Source organism: Nicotiana tabacum, chromosome 8, assembly GCF_000715075.1.
Source record: "Nicotiana tabacum cultivar K326 chromosome 8, ASM71507v2, whole genome shotgun sequence".
In the NCBI taxonomy this organism is placed as follows: Eukaryota; Viridiplantae; Streptophyta; class Magnoliopsida; order Solanales; family Solanaceae; genus Nicotiana; species Nicotiana tabacum.
Genome location: NC_134087.1, coordinates 115,508,251 through 115,526,060, shown reverse-complemented (window position 1 = coordinate 115,526,060; position 17,810 = coordinate 115,508,251). Strand labels below are relative to the sequence as shown.

Here is a 17,810-nt window from a genome sequence, read left to right as displayed (position 1 = left end):
ATATTTTTGTATTTTTAATTAATTAAAACAAGATAAACATTCACAGATAAAATACAAACAATTATCCACAGATGCCACGCAAATTCTTAAAATTGTACCTAAAGGACATTTGTTTTATTTTTTCTTTCGGAGTAATTTCCGTGAAGCAAAAATCACGTGCTCACACTCGTTTATTACTAAATTTGGAACTTATTGTTACAACATAATGCCCTTCAGGCTAAAAAATGCAGGAGCTAGATACCAACACCTTGTTAACAAAATGTTCGAAGAACGAATAGGTAAAACAATGGAAGTCTATATTGATGATATGTTGGTTAAGTCCCTGCACGCAAAGGACCATTTAGTTCATTTGCAGGAAACATTTGCAATTTCGAGGAAATACAACATGAAGCTTAACCTGAGAAATGTGCCTTCGGAGTTGGCTCGGGTAAGTTCCTCGGCTTCATGGTGTCAAATCGGGGTATCGAAATCAACCCCAATAAGATCAAGGCTATCGAGGATATCACGATCGTGGATAGTGTGAAGGCTGTGCAAAGGCTAACAGGTCGAATAACTACTTTGGGTCGATTCATTTTGAGGTCATCAGATCGGAGTCACCGATTCTTTTCCTTCCTCAAAAAGAAAAAGGATTTCGCATCGATGCCGGAATGTCAGCAGGCCTTAGAAGAATTAAAGCGATATCTATCGAGCCCGCCTTTGCTTCACACCCTGAAAGTAGACGAAAAACTTAACCTATATTTGGCAGTATCCGAGATAGCGATGAGTGGGGTACTAATTGAGAAGAGCAAGATGCACAATTTTCTGTTTATTATGTAAGCCGAACTCTAGGAGATGCTGAAACTAGATACCCACACTTAGAAAAATTAGCACTTGCATTGATAAGCGCATCTCTAGAAAGCTAAAACCATATTTTCAATGTCATCCTATATGTGTATTAACCACTTACCCCCTTCGAAATGTTTTCCATAAGCCCGAGCTATCGGGCCGATTGGCCAAATGGGTCGTCGAACTTAGCGGGTACGATATCGAATATCATCCCCGGATGACCATCAAATCTCAAATCCTAGCTGACTTCTTAGCCTATTTTACGCTGACCCTCGTACCCGAAGTAGAGAAAGAACTCTTGCTAAGCTCGGGTACATCATCGGGGGTATGGACCCTTTTCACAAACGGTGCCTCGAATGTAAACGGGTCCGGGCTTTACATTGTCTTGAAACCACCCACGGGTGATACCATTGGGCAATCTATCAAAACTTCTAGATTGACTAACAATGAGGCCGAGTATGAGGCCATGATTGCAGGACTCGAGCTAGCTAAAATCTTGGGAGCAGAGGTCATCGAAGCCAAGTGCGATTCTCTATTGGTGGTAAACCAAGTAAACAAAAGTTTTGAAGCACAAAAGGATAGAATGCAACAACATTTGGATAAGCTACAGGTAACTTTGCACCGCTTCAAGGAGTGGAATCTGGATCATGTGCCTCGCGAACAAAATAGAGAGGTTGATGCACTTACTAATCTGGGATCCTCGATCGAAGAAGACAACATTGTCCCGGGGCTGTCGACTAGTTATCGAGGTCAGTGGTTGAAGAGGGTCATGCCGAGATAAATTCAATACTGGGGGGCATCACCCTCGGAGGTTATATTTTCAGGAAAATACTTTACTTCATGCCAAAGAGGGCCTCGATAGAAGAACTTTGTAATGGGACAAATGGTCAGATGAACCATGTCCATATAGAATAAACGAGCCCCGATGGCAAAACATGTACGCATGTATCAATTATTTGAAGAAATATTTTGTTTATATCAAAAACACTTTGTGTTTCAAAAGAAGTCTACTATTATATGAAGCTCTACACTTATAATCCAACGGGAAACGGCTCAAGAGTCGGAACACAAATACACCCCCAAATACTTGGGGATTGTCATCGATAGTCAGCACATCCGAGTCATCGAAAACTCAGACTCATAAGACCTCAAAGAGGCATCCCCTCGAAACAAAGGCCAAGGACAATATACTCGGGGACTAACTTTTTGGACAAGTTCGAAAAGTTATCGGGAAACAAGTCCAAGTGACATACCCAAAGGCTACGACCATATTAAATACTACGGTCACATAAAAAGTCTATGGCCAAAATAATGCGGATCGGAGACGTCCGACTTCCGCCATAAATTAAAGGCCTTCAAACACTATGAAAAAAACAGTTAAATCAGGCTATCCTCGGCAAAACCAAAATATAAAAGGCTTCGATAAATTCAGCCCTCGAATAATTTAAAGGTTTCGATAATATCAGCCTTCGAAAAAACCTCAAGAGGTATTCGATTATCATTACACAAACAAGTTACTAATAAGGTTACAATACGTCGAACCCTAAAAAAATCCAACGGGTACAAAAAACACATGCTAAGGCACACAAAATTTTTCACTAAGTCTTTTAGCCAAAAAGAGGGAAAAATTATAGCAACTTTAGAGGCCGAATCGGCCCAACTTAAATAGCCTAAGGGCCAATATATAAGAGCCTAAGGACCACTTTTAAAAGAGCCTAAGGGCCGGTATATAAGAGCCTAAGGGACAATCGTAAAAGGCTTAAGGTCCAAAACATATAGAGTTCGAGACCTCGTTCTCACTCGACTCGGACTCAAGAGTCCCATTATTCCGAGCTCACATCAAATCAATTTAAGCTTAACTTGAGGATTAACCAAATCCCTAAGAAGTATTACGTTAACTAATAAAAAACCTAAGGGTTTATTATGTTCTGAGCCCAATACTAGGACTGATCATTTAATTTATCCAATTGAATTTTCCACAAACGAGGGCAAAATAAATTTTAACACAAGTCAAAAATGAGACAAAGAGATCCTTTTGTATTTCCAAGAGATGATTACAAAAAATATTTACACAACAGGTGCTTGCACAAAAAACACTAAAACAAAAAGAAACCTAAAGTTACTCCGGAGCCGTATCTTTGGCAGCTGCATCTTCAGGAGCAACACCTTCGGGAGCCGCATCTTTGGGAGCCTCCTCTTCGGGGATGTTATCTTTATCTCCTCTTCTCTCGGAGCCACTGGCTAAGTCATCCTCATCAGAAAGTAAAATGGCAGCCTCTTCTTCCAAAGTCTTCGCCCTTTCAATATCGGTAGAGAGATCGAAGCCACGAGAATGCACCTCCTCGAGGGTTTCCCTTCGGGATTGCCACCTGGCATGGTCAAGTGCACATGATAACTTAACTTCGGCCGCAACAGGGATCTCCTTTTCCAGGGCATTAGCTGCTTCAGCATCGACTCAATAGGAAGATATAATTGCCTCATCGTCAGATTTGGCCTTGGCCAGCTCAGCAGGAAATTTAGCTTTAAGCTCCTTGATTTCGCGGCCTTTGTCACGACCCCAGTTCGCCCTCCGTGAACTAGCATGATGTCACCTAGTCTCTACGACTAGGTAAGCCTAACAAATTGCAGAAAACAGAAAATAACGGAATAAAACTAGCCATAAACTGCAGAAATAACATAATGAAGAGTTTAAGATGCCGCTCGACATATACAATAGAAACTCTCGAATTGAAACAATATTTCCCTAAACCCGGAATCTCATAAAATCATAAGCTATTAGATAACTACAAGTGTCTAACTCCGGAATGTCTAAACAAAAGTAAATACAGAAGGGCTGATACTATAAGGGAGAATGGAAAGGGACTCCTCGGTATGTGGACGCAGCAGATATACCTCGAAGTCTCTGGAGAATCGCCTCGCCTCAAGGGTAGTAGGGCTGAGTCGAAGTACCTGGATCTGCACATGAAAAACATGCGCAGAAAGGGCATGAGTACACCACATCGGTACTCAGTAAGTGCCAAGCCTAACCTCAGTCGGGTAGTGATGAAGAAAGTCAGGGCCCTACTGAGTTTAGATGAAAAACAAGGTATAACAGCATAACATAAGATAGTATAATTAAGTACAAACAGTAAGAAGTAACACATGATAGTAAGAATAACAACAACTATAATAGAGCCAAATAATCACAGAAGGAATACAACTCAACACAGAGATAACAACCGAGGATCTCCCAGGATACCGTCTTGTAGTCCCAAATATAAATATCTAGTGGATCTCCCAGGTGCCATCCCGTAGTCCAACTCATAATGCGCGGGGATCTCCCGGAATATCGATCTGTAGTCCCAAACGTAAATATCCAATACTGGAGGAATCTACCAGGTGCAGTCCCGTAGTTCCAATATAAAAGTTCAGGGGGATCTCCCGGAATACAAATTTGTAGTCCCAAAGTAAACATGCAGGGGGATCTCCCGGGATACCGTCCCGTAGTCCCAAAGTAAACACACAGCAGCAACACGAAGAACACTCAATTCAATTCAAATTTCATACCAAGGTAAAACAAATATTCCTAACCTAGCATGCTGCACAGAATCCAAATAAGGCAGTTTGAGCAAATAAAGCAATTAAGTCAATTAGGCATGCTTCCCTAAGCTAACAGTAAGCTTAAATTGCAAGTAGTATAGACAGGAAAAGAAGCACAATTATAGTTAATTAATAAAAACAGGATTTTCGACAATTAGCACAAGTACGCACTCGTCACCTCACGTACAAGGCATTTCAAATACCAACAATACCAAATCCTAAGGGGAGTTCCCCCACACAACGTTAGGCAAGCCACTTACCTCGAATCGGCTCAAATAATCAACCTGAAACCATGCTCTTGCCACGAGTACTCGACTTCAAATGCCCCAAATCTATTCAAATCAATTGCATAATGTAAATATAACTTCAAGTAACTGATTCCATAAATTAATTCTAAGCTAATATGCGAAATTAGGAAAAATGACCAAAACGCCCCCGGGCCCACATCTCAAAATCGGGTAGAATTTACATTTTTAGAATCCTCATACTTTCACGAGTTCAGTCATACCAAAAGTATCAAAATCGGACCTCAAATGGTCCCTCAAATTACTCCTCAAAGCTCTCTAATTAACCAAGCCCTAACCCCCAATTTACCACTGATTTTCCTTCAAATTTCATGCTTACAATGGTTAAAATTACCATAATAATGAGCTTAGGAACCAGGGACCTTACATCAATGAATCCCTCTGAAAACCCCCCTTGAAAATGCTCCCCAAAGATTCTTCCCGTTTGAAAAGTGATGAAAAATAACTCAAATTCGCGAAGGCATCTATTTATATGTTCTGCCTAGCAATACCACATCTGCGGTTCAATGCCCGCACCTGCGGGACCGCTCCTTCGCATAATCAACCGCTTCTGCAGTTTTTCATTAATCCTCCTTATCCGCACCTGCGCCCCAGGCTCCACATATGCGAGCTCGCAGATGCGACACAATCTCTGCATCTGCAGCTTCTACCTCCTTAGCCCTTGGCCGCATATGCGGATGGATCTCGCTTCTGAGGCATCGCACCTGCGGCTCCCTAACCGCAGGTGCGGTTATGATAGTAGGATCAACAGCTGAAGCTACTCCAACAATCTCCCAAACTCCCCGTTAACCATCCGAAATCATCCTGAGGTCCCCCGGCTCCACATCCAAAAGCACGAGCAAGTCATAAACCACTATCCAATTATACCAATCCTCAAAACACCTAAAACAACATCGAAAGCCTAAGAACTCCAAAAACTCTCAAATTACGCTTTCGATCAAAAAGTCTATCAAACCTCATCCGAATGACCTGAAATTTTGCACACACGTCACATTCAACATTACGGAGCTACTCCAACTTCCGGAATTCCATTGACCCCGATATCAAAATCTCATTATTGAACCGAAAACTTCAAAAATTCAACTTTCGGCATTTCAAGCCTAGATAAACTACGGACCTCCAAAACACAATCCGAATATGCCCCTAAGCCCGAAATTACCCAATGGAGCTAACGGAACCAACGAAATTCCATTTCGAGGCCGTCTTCACATTGCTTCGACTACGGTCCAAATTCTAAAGCTTAAACTCTCTTTTAGGGACTAAGTGTCCCAAAACCCTTTGAAACTCCAAATAGATCCTCCCGTCAACTCACAATAGCAGAAACAAAGACGGGGAATGCAGTTAATAGGGGATCGGGGCGTAAATTCTTAAAACGACCAGCCGGGTTGTTATAGCCTCGAGCTAGGCTCTCCTCCTTCACACTTTGAAACTGGCGTTCGAGTGAAGCCAGCTGCTCCCTAAGAGTTTCTTTCTCAGAGGCGAGATCGTCCATGCCTTGCCTCCACCCCAGGGTCTCGACTTCCTTCATCTTGAGCTCCTCTCAGAGTTGCTCCACCAACTCGCCCTTTTGTTGAAACTGCAAAGTAAAAATGTTAGAAGACCGATCGGGAAAATCCATAACAAAACTTCAGTGGGAATATTACCTTTTTGGTAAGCTCGATCTGCTCTTGGCGAGCTTTTTCCAGTTTGGCTCGAAGATCGTTGATCTCCTCCTCTTTCTTGACATAGAGGATTTTAAGACTGTCTTTCTCTTCTGAGATCTTCTTAAGCTTGGCCTCACATCGATCAAACTCAGTTCGAGACTTGGAGAATGCTTTCTTATGGAGCACGACAGCCTTCACAAAAAGGGATAGGTTAGACTCAGAACAACAAGGATAAAGCGTAAACATGATTTTAAAAGACAAATGAAAGAAACATATGGATCGGGACCATCTTCGATCCCTACAAGGCACTCCCGAAAGATATCGTGCCCTTCGTGACTCGTCCCCGCATCGGGAGTTCTCATAGTCTGGGCATCTCGGAATTGCCCCTCAAAAAACTCAGGACCAAGCGGTAAATCATCCACATTGATTACCCCAAGTAATCCACTCGGGAAGTTCTCTTCTATTTGAAGGGGATTGGGACCGGGCCCCTCGGTCTCACCTTCCAAATGATCTCCATGACAAGGTGCCCTTTTGCTGGCCGATGGCTCGGGTACTTTGCTCGAACTCCCCTCGGAGACTTCCTCAGTTCTAGAATAAACCACATCAGTCTCCATTGGCTCGGCAGACTTCGAAGCATTAGTGCTTCCTCTTTTACGAGCTAGCAACAAACAGTCATCATCTTCTTCTCTTCGTGGTCCCAAAGACGTTGGACCATTTCTGGAGATAAGGCCACAATATCGGCCTTGGGCTTTCGAGCAGCGCTTTCTTGGGCTTCGGGGGATTTGCAGGCGACCCCCTTTTTCTTTTCTTTTTTTTAGCAGGCTTTGGCGCCTCTTCTTCACCAGGCGGAGGCGGCCGCATAGCAACTGCGTCTCCGAGGCCTGCATAAAGATGAAGTAAGTCTTTCACTGAGAAACATAAGTAAGAAAACAAGAAATCTCACCATGGTTTTTAGCCTCCCATCGACCCTTGGCTAAATCTCGCCAGCAGCGCTCCGCATATGAGGAGGTAAAGGCCAGTTTTTGGACCCAATCTTTCAGGTCTGGATGGCATTGGGAAACCAAGCAACAACTGCACCAGCAAAAAGGGGGTTAGATCGAGAAAAAGTTGAAGTCGATAAAGAGAAGAGGAAGTAGGGTACAAAGTTGATATGTACTTACGTTTCATGTTCCATTCCTCGGGGAATGGCATCCTCTCAGCAGGAATCAGGTCAGAGGTCCTGACTTGGACAAACCGGCTCATCTATCCTCGGTATTTTGGTTATCAAACAGATGTATCGAGACATGGACGTACATCGGCCTAGTGTCGATACAGGTTTTTTGATCTTGAAATCGGACGTTATTTCACACGGCAGAGGAATATACTCCTCAATACGAGGTGGCACTATCGCTTTACTTTTGGTCGGTCGTGATGATGAAGAAGCTTTTTCTTTTTGAGGAATAGATTTAGATGTTTTAGCCATTATGGTGAATAGATTCCAAGAGAAAGGGTCGATAATAAAGTAAAGCCGAACTAAAGAGAAGGATGAAACTCAGAGAAGGAGCTAATGAAATTTTGAAAACGTTTAAAGAAGTAAAATTTGTGAAATGATGAAGTTGGCCTATTTATAAAAGTTACTCAAACGTATTGGGGAAGCTAAACAGGCGACCATCAGCCTCCTCCAATTAATGGCTTTGGGAACTACACGAAAGCGACCTTTCAGTCACTTCAGCTGCTGACATGATGAGATTGATATTGGGACCAAGGCATCGAAGCATTAAAGATCAAATCATTTCTTCTCGATCTACTCTAAGAAACGCGGGGACTATCTGTATATGGTCAAAATCGGATGTCTCCGATTTATAGATTCGAGGGTCCGTTCTGAGCTCTAGTTTGGGCAAGGCCGAGTTCGAACCCGATGGATCACATTCGAGCTTGAAGGTAAGATGCAATGTCCGAGGATCAAAGTATAATGGACGCCAAGGGCCGAGTGTGCTCGACCCCGAGATAGTACTGTTATGGATTTGTAACAGAATGGGCTAGATTCCTGCCACGCCCCCAAGATCATGACGCAAATCTCGAAATGTGATTGTACGATTCCGTACTAGCGGTTAAACAGTTGTATCAAGAATATTCCTTATTGTAAATAGAAATATACCTTATTTAAGGTTCCCCTATTATATAAAGGGGACCCCAATCATTTGTAACATTATCTAATCATTGAGAAAAGGATATACTCTCTACTTTTTGCCTACTGCTCATCAGAATTGTTCTTTACATTTATTGTTCTTGCTTTATTGCTCTTAATCCATCTCGAGGTCACTACTGCTGAGTAACATTGGTTTGATTCACTTGTTTCTTTCATTTCTACTTCATATTTCATGATTATCAATTGGTATAGAACTAAATTACATATCTTTAAAACCACTAATCAAGTTTAATTGTTACTCGTATTTTCGAGGTAAACATATATATAATCTGCTATAAATTATATAATATAATCTACGATGACTCTCAACGAAATGTCGTTCGTCTTTTTTACCTTTTAAAAATAAAGTTCACACTAGACAAAACTGTAATTAAAGTTATTTTCCTAATATTTAGGACTTTAAAGTCAACTAAATTTTTGGCTATAAGTCTTTCCTTATTTAAACTATCTACAAATTCTAAATATTTAAATAACTTAAAATCAACTAAAATCTTACTAATATATTATTTTCTTATTTAAATAATTTAAAATCAGTTTTGATTTATACATTAGATACGAACTCCTTAACAATTTGTGGTAGGTATTTAAACAGCTATCCTTTAACAAAATATTTAATACTCATGGTAAATCAATTCATTCACAATTCAAAAAGTGGTAAATCTTTTTAAAAGATATTCTTATTGGAAATATATAAATAGCAACTACATAAAGCTCTAATTCATGGTCAAAGAAGGAAAACTGAATTTAAATTCAATCCATTATTTTTCAAGATCTAATGATTTGAATTGATTTCCTTACGAAAATATGTTAGGTGTAATTGTAATTTCTTATATTTGAGTGTAGTAAATTATATTTGATAGAAAAGTTGGAGAAAAAAATATAATAAGTACATATTTGACTGCCCGTAGGACTACAATATGAAGTCACTAGGACAAATTACCTATTGATTTCACATTCAGAAATCTCTTTTTTCCTCTTTTTCGGTTTAAAACTTTTAATTATTTCTGCACATGTATTGCTATTACAATATTTTGTCTGCTCGTAAGATTCTTTGGTCAGTTATTAATTGTTGGATAGGCTTTTAAAAGTTATTTAGCTCTCTTCCGGATACATTTTTACAGAAAAGTTCGATTTTCTTCTCTTATATTTTTGTATTTGATATTTATTTATCTGATGAATATATTTATTTATTCTTTACTTTCTTTTCATCTTTTCTTGAGCCGAGAGTCTATCGGAAACATGCTCTTTACTTTCTAGGTAGGAGTAAGGTTTGCGTACGCACTACCCTCCGCAAACCCCACTTGTGGAATTATACTTAGTTGTTGTTGTTTTAGATTATTTTTAATGTGCCATGTATTTTATAGTTCTTGTAAATTTTTTATTGGCATGATGACATAATCCTATTAATTTATTATCTAAGCTTTAATTATTGATTTAAACTCCATGTTTTTTAGTATTTTTATGTTTGTCTGTAACTTTATTCACATATTTGATATTTAGTACATATTGTTCTCATGCCGGTTTTGGTTGGATAAACTTTTTGGAGATAAGAATAAACAGACGACTCAAAAGAAGGGAATAAAATGGTGAGAATAACCCTAAATTTTTTGCCCCCTAGATTCATTTTTCTTATTCAAAAACTCAAATTTTCTAGATTGTTTTCTAAATTTTTGCCCCCTTGAAATTACAACAATTGAAAATGTAATACAAGCTAAGGTTAGTATATATGAAAATTATCACAAATATATCAACGCTAAATTGATAAGAAAAAAAATACAAAATCAGAATGAAGTATCTCTAGTCAAACACATTGTTCTTGCATATATATTCACTTGACGCGAGGCACACGTGCAACGCACGCACGTACACTAAACTAGTTTGTATTAAAAGCAGTACTTTCCTTTGTACCTTACTCTTCCTATTTATTCACACCTTATCTATGGAGACTAGCTTAAATGGAACAATTAGTGAAACTTAATATAGTTAACTCAGAACTTGCTTAGAATTGAGCGAAACTGTTGGTGTTGCTGCAGCAGCAAAGGTCTATTTGCCCCTTCTTCTAAAGAGGGAAAAGGATGAAATTACCTTCCCATTTGTCTTTGCACATTATGTAAGCTTTATATTGGTCTTATAAACATTAGTTTTAATTGATTTTTTTTGGTTCACAATATTTGATTTTTTCAGATATCAAGAAGGAATTAACTTCTTTTTCCAAAGTTATCCTTGGAGTAAAGAATCTGTGAATATTTATTATATTTTCATTGAACAAATTAAGGGTAATATGGTCAATTTAATTGTTAATTAATGTTAAAATGTGGATTCCTTAATATGGGTAAAAATAACCAAAAAAAATAATTAAAGTTGGACGGAGGGGGTAACTAACTAGATAGATATCCCTCACCAATGTGTCTTTAGTCTTTACTAGTAGAACTCGGGCCTATGGCTCATTTCATATTTGTAACTACTGATATTCATAAAACCGTCAATATTCTGATGACAAATTCACCAAAAAGCAAACTATATAGGACCATTTACTATATGCGACTCTTTAAGCATTTTATGTAACTAAAAGAATAGCAACCTACAGACTTAAGGTTATATATTCAGTAATGATCACTAAATCGAGCAACAATCTAAACGACCAAAGAAAGAAGCTCACAGGCCACAGCTTGTTTGATCGCCGATTCTGCCCAAAATCTAAGGAACTCTTTAAATCAATGTTCCAACAGACCCAAAACGAGCAGACCTCTTCAACACAGTTCTAAGAGAAGCATCTTGTGTACATATATTGTGACAAATCAAGTTAAGTGTCTTCCTTCACGAGACAACTGATGATGACGAAGAGAACCTGTTTCTTTTACCTCACCAAAAAAGGCACTTTCATAAAAATAAATAAATACATAAACATCAGATGCAGCAGCAAAATTAGCAGTAGCTTCGAATTTCCCCAATAAGGAATGAATTGGATTATATCAAACCACAGCGTCGTAAAGAGGACTTGAATAAGCAAAGTACAGTTGGGCATATGAAAAATAATAATGAATAACAGAGATGAGACATGAACCCCTTCCTATCAAATACCTCGGTTGTCCTATATATTCTGGTAGAAAAAGGTTGTCTACCTTTACAGGGATGGTTAGCAAGGTGATTAACAGGATCAAAGGATGGCATTTAAAGCTACTTTCTTATGGAGGCAAGGCAATTCTTATCAGGCATGCCCTGGATGTCCATACATGGGCTGCAGTCCATCCAACCAAGGGTACTATCGCCACAATTGAGAGGTACTTAGCTAGATTCTTCTAGTCTGGGCAAGAGACTAGTGACAGATACCATTGGTCTGCATGGTCCAAACTTTGTTTTCCATATGAAGAGGGAGGGGTTAATTTTAGAAAATTGGAGGATGTCTGCAAAGCCTTCACAACAAAGCAATGGTGGAGGTTGAGAATCACAAACTCCTTATGGTCCCAATTTGCCAAAGCCAAATATTGTAGAATCTATCGTCCACTGATTAGTCAATGGACAGCTGGCAAATCCCATAATTGGCAGGCTATGTGCAAATTGAAATATGAAGTAGAGCAGAACATCTTATGGAGAGTTGGGAGAGGTAATAGCAGCTTTTGGTATGATAATTGGATCCAATTTTAGTCCTTTGTCTTCCAGCTTAGGCGAAGATGTCGGGTATGACAATACCAAGGTCAATGAAGTATATAAGAATGGAGTATGGGACTGGTCTTGCTTACATATTCAGCCTCCTGAAGCTGTTAAGACTTTGGTAGCCACTGTTCACATCACAATTGGCCAAGAAGAGGATGATACTCCAATCTGGACAATTACTACTTCAGGAAAATTCAGTGTGGCCTCTGCTTGGAATGCATTGAGACAAAGAAATGATCTTTGCTTCTTTTGACTCTAAGTTATGGCATAAAGATGTCCCATTTAAGATGTCTTTCTGGGCTCAGAGAGCTGTCCATGGAAATATCGCAACAAATGAAAGGATCACGAGGTTTGGGATTTCCCTAGCCTCTAAATGTTGTTGGTGCCATTCTCCCGGAATGATCCCAGGCGAGGAAACGTGTGACCACTTATTTTGTCAAGGACATTTTGCACAACAAGTGTGGGCGTTTTTTGCTGGAATGGTTGGAATAGCTCATATGAACATCCCCTTAAGAACTCTGTTTGCTAACTGTTGGAATCATAAGTCCAAAAACTCTGTCCCTGCATTTGTTTTCCAAATTATGCCTCCTATTGTTGTATGGGAGTTGTGGAGGTCAAGGTGCTGTAGCAAAAATATGAAATGGAGGGATCCAAATGCCTCATCACTTTTAACATTGCCCAATTAGTTAACTCTCATTTTGGGAAGCTAACTGTTAACAATAATTGGGAAGATATTGTAGAGGTGGCCGGGTGATTAGAGACAAACAAACAAACAACAACCCAGTAAAATCCCACTACTGGGGTCTGGGGAGGGTACTGTGTACGTAGACTTTACCTCTACCCCGAAGGAATAGAGGAGCTGTTTCCGAAAGACCCTCGGCTCAAGAGAAATAAAAAGAAAAAGGACACAATATTAGTTTCACTACATACTTATGGCTTATGCTATACCAATGGGTCAAGGAACAAATAACTTAGCAGAAGCAGAGGCCCTTCTTTTTGGCCTAAAATGGTGCGTTCAACAAGAATATGGATTGATTATTGGTAAAATTGATTCCTTGCTACTTCACAATTGCATTCAAGGCAAATGGTCCACACCATGGAGAATCAACCGTGTTGTTATGAAGGTACAAACGCTGGTTGAACAAAAAGGTCTAATCATTAAACATTGTTTTAGAGAAGCAAATCAAGTTGCGGACAAGATAGCTTCTCTAAGTCACCAATTAGAGGAAGTATATATTTTCACTTATTTTGATACATTGCCCCGACAGGTCAAAGGGCTTCTAAATGTAGAAAGATGACAAATTTCAGCATTCCGAGTCAAAAAGAGAAGACCAAGTACCATAGTGTATGAACCACCATGAGTTCTCGACTTTATTACCGATTGGCAGGTCGGTTTGGGGATAATCCCACCAATTCTGTACTTATTGTATGAATTTGCTGTGTCAAATTCTCAATCCATATAGAAGGCCAAGCTATACCCTCCTTCAAATTGTATCTTCTGCATTGCAATGGTAATAAAATCGTGCCTTGGAGTTCAAAGAAATAAATAAAAAAAATACCAAGACCTTTAGTACACCAACACAATACCTCAACCAGAGAACACGACCTGACCTTAACGTGAGTATCTCCAAGACATTGTAACACCTCAGAGATGGACAAACAAATTACCCCCCCCCCCCCCCCAAAAAAAACAAACCGACCCCACCCAAGACCACCACCGAATTAACCACCCTTGCACTCGACCAGACAATATAACCAAATTTGGTTGGCAAATGTGGCGGTATTATGAACCTCACCAACTACATCTGGCGTACATGACATAACATCTCTCAGTCTGAAGCAGTCTCATCCCTTTTCTCTGCATTATCAGAAGGCTTCTCATCTTTGACGTCGTCTTCCTTCGTTTTCTCTTCAGTTTTTTCCACGCTCTTCTCTTCTGACTTCTTATCTTCAACACTCAACTTCTCAAGTAGGCCAGCAGCATTAGATGCATCCTCATTTTCATCTTTCTTCTTTTGTGATTCAGCAACCTCTTGAAACGTCTCCATGAAGGTCTTGCAATCTATAAGAAACACATTACCGTAAGACATCATTTTTGCTGAAAATAAAAAAGAAAAAACACAGAGGCAGGCAACATAAAAGAATTAGGGACATGATCATGTATACTATCTTTTTGAGAAGGATGATCATGTATACTACTAATCTACAACTTCCTCAGAATCACTTCTACTAGCCCCCCCCCCCTCAATCCAGTGTTTGACAAACCTCCAATCATGGGCAATTTTCTAACTCTTTAAAAGTAATTAACTCCAATATGTTGAGTGGAACTGCAATGATGACCAAGTTGAGGGATCTAAAAGACCTGGTAAAATAAAAGGTTACCTCACACCCGGGTAGGTTCACTCCACACCTTATAATCCAGTATTCCTTTTTGACAATTTATAATGCAAAAGTCCTCAAGTCCCTAAAGAGCAATCTCTCTCAAGTAGATAAGCATGTTGCAGTATTAACCATGATCTTTTAGCAAAACTCGATGAGGTCATTGGGATTCTAGAGAGAAGTCAAAGATCAGTTAACTCTCAACACTAACACATACCTCAATCAAGACGATATGATGCAAAGGTTCTCAACAACCTCATTACGCAACAAAGATCAATTGCTTTGGTCAGGTTCCAGTAGTTTAGAGAATCATAAATGATGGCTCTTTAATGAGTTCCCATACACAAGACGTTATTTCCTTCTAAGGCTGTGCATCCAATTTTGCAGTCTAATGATTTAGGTTCAAAATTAATGAAGGCCTGCAATGACATCGTTTCAGGAATTTGGCAATTTCGGGGCAATAGCAGAGGGCAGAAGCAAGGGGATCTACTAATACATACAGTTATTACTTGTTCCCATCATTCCCCTCTTCCCTTAGGCCAACCTAGCTTACACCGTAGGACCTTAAAATCTTAATATGTGGAGTAAAAGCAGGAGCACACAATTTTGGGAAAAGAATTCAATTCAGACCATGACAAAATTTTAAGATAAAGTAATACTATAAAGAGAATAAAAAACAACAGAACAATTGAGCACAAAACAAAGGCATAAGATAATATGTATAATGCCACTTCACAAAATAAGGCACAAAACCAGTTCAAGGTCTGGTTTGTTTTTTCTTCTTACATCAGCAAAGCTGTGGATCTACTGTTTAGGAGGGCATAATAAGGCATGGGAGTGACCGGACTGGTAATGTAACGTAAGTCACAAGAGAGACAAACTATCACGCACACAATGTCGAGCAGTAAAATTTGGACATCTAAAATTTTGGGTTAGCACTTGAGTTTAGAATTGGAAAAGAATACAAGGTATTCATCAATCCCTAGTATCTGCATTCAACCTTCATACAACATTTTACTCTTCCAAGTTCTATTCAAGCTTGATCTTGGTTTCAAAAGGCAAGGACACAGGGTGATACTTTTATCATATGGTGAGGCATAGTCCATGACATCACACTTACAGTAAAGAAAAATATATCAGGCACAATCCATAGTAGATTGACAGACACTCTACTTCATGTGTAAATTATTTGATTCTACATCTTGACATTACAATTAGCAAGGCGTTATTATAGATGTATCCTTCTATACTTTTTTCGAGATGTTATCCCGAGCCTGCGTGAAAGTGGAATGCTTCGCACACGGGCATGCCCTTTTTTTAAATTAAAAAGAGAATCCTCCTATACTTTTTTTTACGAAGATGTGGAAACCTTCTAAACTTGATTGATCTCAATACCATTAACTGCAACTATCACTTGATTTAAGTCTACAACCAGAATAGGCACACATTACAACATTCCATATAGAAAATGAAATTTTCTCCAAACAAAATAACAATAGGGACCAGGGAAGCTAGATAATGACTAGCAATCAAGAGATAAAGTCAATCATGAAGAAAAGAAATTTCAAATTTTGGCAAATTGAAAGCTTCACCAAACAAACAAGACCCTAAAATCTAGCAGAAAGTGACAGTAATTCAGAGTTCGAAATTCTCACTCTCGATGGACGCAAATCTAATACAAAAAAATTCATCCTTCAATTCACCATCAGCAAAATCTGCTGCATGCCACACACAGGACTTCTCACTTCCAGCATGTTCCTGAACCGTCATTGTCGGAATAACTGAACCATATAATACAGCAAATTCATGAGATCAGAGTCTATGTTACAGATCTCAACCAAACGAAACACATAAATGAATAAATCGATATTAATAATGCACAAAAAAAAGTCATAAAGTGAATATTAATAGACAAACCTAGATGATTAACACAGATCTTAAGAGTCTTAGATTGGCGCATAACAAGGCGAACTTTTCCAGTCTCCTTATGTTTCAAAAACTTAACAGTACCAGCACCTCTCTCTTTCCACTGATTTCCATCTTTATCGAATCGATAAAGCTTAGCTTTCCTGTATAACGATAAATTTACATTACATTAACCCTACAAATTGGAGCAGATCGATGTAGGCAACAAATAATAAACACGATATGAGAGAAATTGAATAATTACAAATCGAGGATAGCATCTTCGTCCTCTTCGCCAGTTATTACGGCTACTTCCTCCAGTCTGACGATCGGCGCGACCTGAGCTCCGGTATCTTCGTCATCGGCTCCGGCAGCGGCTTCTTCCTCTTCTCTGTGCTCGTGCTGGGGCTCTATGCTTGCCATTGTTTTTGTACGGATGCTGTGTTTCTTCACAGAGAGGTTTTGTAAAGAGAGAAAGAGAGTGGGATATTGGGGAATAGGAAGAAAGGTTTATATAAGATTTGAATGCGCAGCGTGAACCCAACGCAGCAGACGGCAAAACAAAACTTGGGTCGGCAAGCCCAGATTTATCCATTATTCTATATTATCACATTATTCTATATTATCAAGGTACACAACATACGTCTTGAATATTTTAAAAATATTAGAGTTACGAATGCGCGTATATATATATATATATATGCGCAAATACCCTGCATCAACGGGTATAAACTTTATAAATTATATAAACATTATTAAATAATATAGTTGAGTTATAAAATAAAATTTAAAAATATAAGCTCTTAAAAATGACGAATATTAATCCAATTTAGTTAGCAAAAATAATTTTGATAGCCTAAAAAACTATTATTTATACTTATTTCATTTTAACTTTGAATGAAAATAATTGTCTAGGTAATATGTTTTCTAGACAGGACAACTAGAGAAAATAAAAAAAAATGACAAATAAATTATGTAGCTAAAAGGAAAATATTCATTGTTGAGTAGAATTTAGCTATAGGTTTGTGATGGATCCTATTAGCTAGGAGACGAACTTCAAAGCTAATTCCTATTTCTTAAAGTAAAATAATGTAATAAATATTTTTTTTTATCAAAAAAGTCCTTTTCGTCTAGTTGATGGAAATATGTAACAATAATAATAACCACCCAATATAATCCTATTTAGTGGGGTTTGGAAAAGGTAGTGTGTACGCAGACCTTACCCCTACCCTAGGATAGAGAGGCTGTTTCCAAATAGACCCTCGGCATCCTTCCTTCCAAGAACTTCCCACCTTGCTCTTGGGGAGACTCAAACTCACAACCTCTTGGTTG

General features: G+C 38.8%; 2 protein-coding genes across 2 annotated transcripts; one reads left to right on the top strand and one right to left on the bottom strand.

The window, feature by feature from the left end:
• The first annotated feature begins 13,126 nt into the window (after window positions 1-13,126).
• On the top strand, window positions 13,127-13,492 carry LOC142163259 (uncharacterized). Its single transcript, XM_075220529.1, has one exon. It carries the CDS (start codon window positions 13,127-13,129, stop codon window positions 13,490-13,492), a length of 366 nt encoding a protein of 121 aa, XP_075076630.1.
• A 177-nt stretch (window positions 13,493-13,669) lies between these two features.
• LOC107831968 (ran-binding protein 1 homolog a) lies at window positions 13,670-17,051 on the bottom strand. Its single transcript, XM_016659767.2, has 4 exons — window positions 16,744-17,051; window positions 16,491-16,642; window positions 16,229-16,354; window positions 13,670-14,256 (listed from the first exon to the last, which is right to left on the bottom strand). The coding sequence occupies exons 1-4, from the start codon at window positions 16,899-16,901 to the stop codon at window positions 14,024-14,026; spliced, it is 669 nt and encodes a 222-aa protein (XP_016515253.1). The 5' UTR covers window positions 16,902-17,051; the 3' UTR covers window positions 13,670-14,023.
• Between the last annotated feature and the right edge of the window lie 759 nt (window positions 17,052-17,810).